Source organism: Myotis davidii, unplaced genomic scaffold (assembly GCF_000327345.1).
Source record: "Myotis davidii unplaced genomic scaffold, ASM32734v1 scaffold323, whole genome shotgun sequence".
NCBI classification, from domain to species: domain Eukaryota; kingdom Metazoa; phylum Chordata; class Mammalia; order Chiroptera; family Vespertilionidae; genus Myotis; species Myotis davidii.
Window position 1 is genome coordinate 388,477 of NW_006295491.1, and position 619 is coordinate 389,095.

General features: G+C 68.7%; 1 protein-coding gene across 1 annotated transcript in view; it reads left to right on the forward strand.

The window, feature by feature from the left end:
* Position 1: 1 nt before the first annotated feature.
* The window catches only part of LOC107184140 (protocadherin-16-like), a gene marked incomplete at its 5' end in the record, with an annotated part of 3,928 nt that continues 3,310 nt past the window's right edge, over positions 2–619 (forward strand). Inside the window, one exon of the mRNA XM_015568039.1 lies at positions 2–615. Within this exon, the coding sequence (XP_015423525.1) occupies positions 2–615 (614 nt within the window). The remainder of the gene's footprint in view (positions 616–619) is intronic.

The following is a 619-nucleotide window of genomic DNA, read 5'->3' on the forward strand; positions in this document are numbered from 1 at the left end:
GCGCTTCCTGCTCGGGCTCTTCGTGCACGCGTGGATGTGGGCGGCCTCGGGCTCGTCTGCCCAGGTGTTCAACCTCAGCCTTTCCGTGGACGAGGGACTGCCTCCGGACACTCTAGTCGGCGACATTCGCGCCGGGCTGCCGGCTGCGCAGCAACAGGAGGTGGGCGGCTTCTTTCTGTCGGAGGATTCGGACGACTCCCCGCTGCTGGACGACTTCCACGTGCATCCGGACACGGGCATCATCCGTACGGCCAGGAGCCTGGACCGCGAGCGGCGGGACCACTACAGCTTCGTGGCCGCCACCCTCCTGGGCGCCGTGGTGCAGGTGGAGATCCACGTCAACGATGTCAACGACCACTCGCCCCGCTTTCCCCGGGACTCGCTGCGACTTGACGTCTCCGAGCTCAGCCCGCCAGGCACGGCTTTCCGCCTGCCAGGTGCCCACGACCCCGACGCGGGGCTGTTTAGCACCCAGGGCTACACTCTGGTGCCACCGCCCGACCTCTCCGAGGACCCCGCAGGACCCTTCTTCCAGTTGCGCTATGGGGCCCCCGGGTCACCACCGTCGCCGCTGTCCTCGTCGCCCCTGGAGCCTCTAGACCTGGTGCTGCTGCGGCGC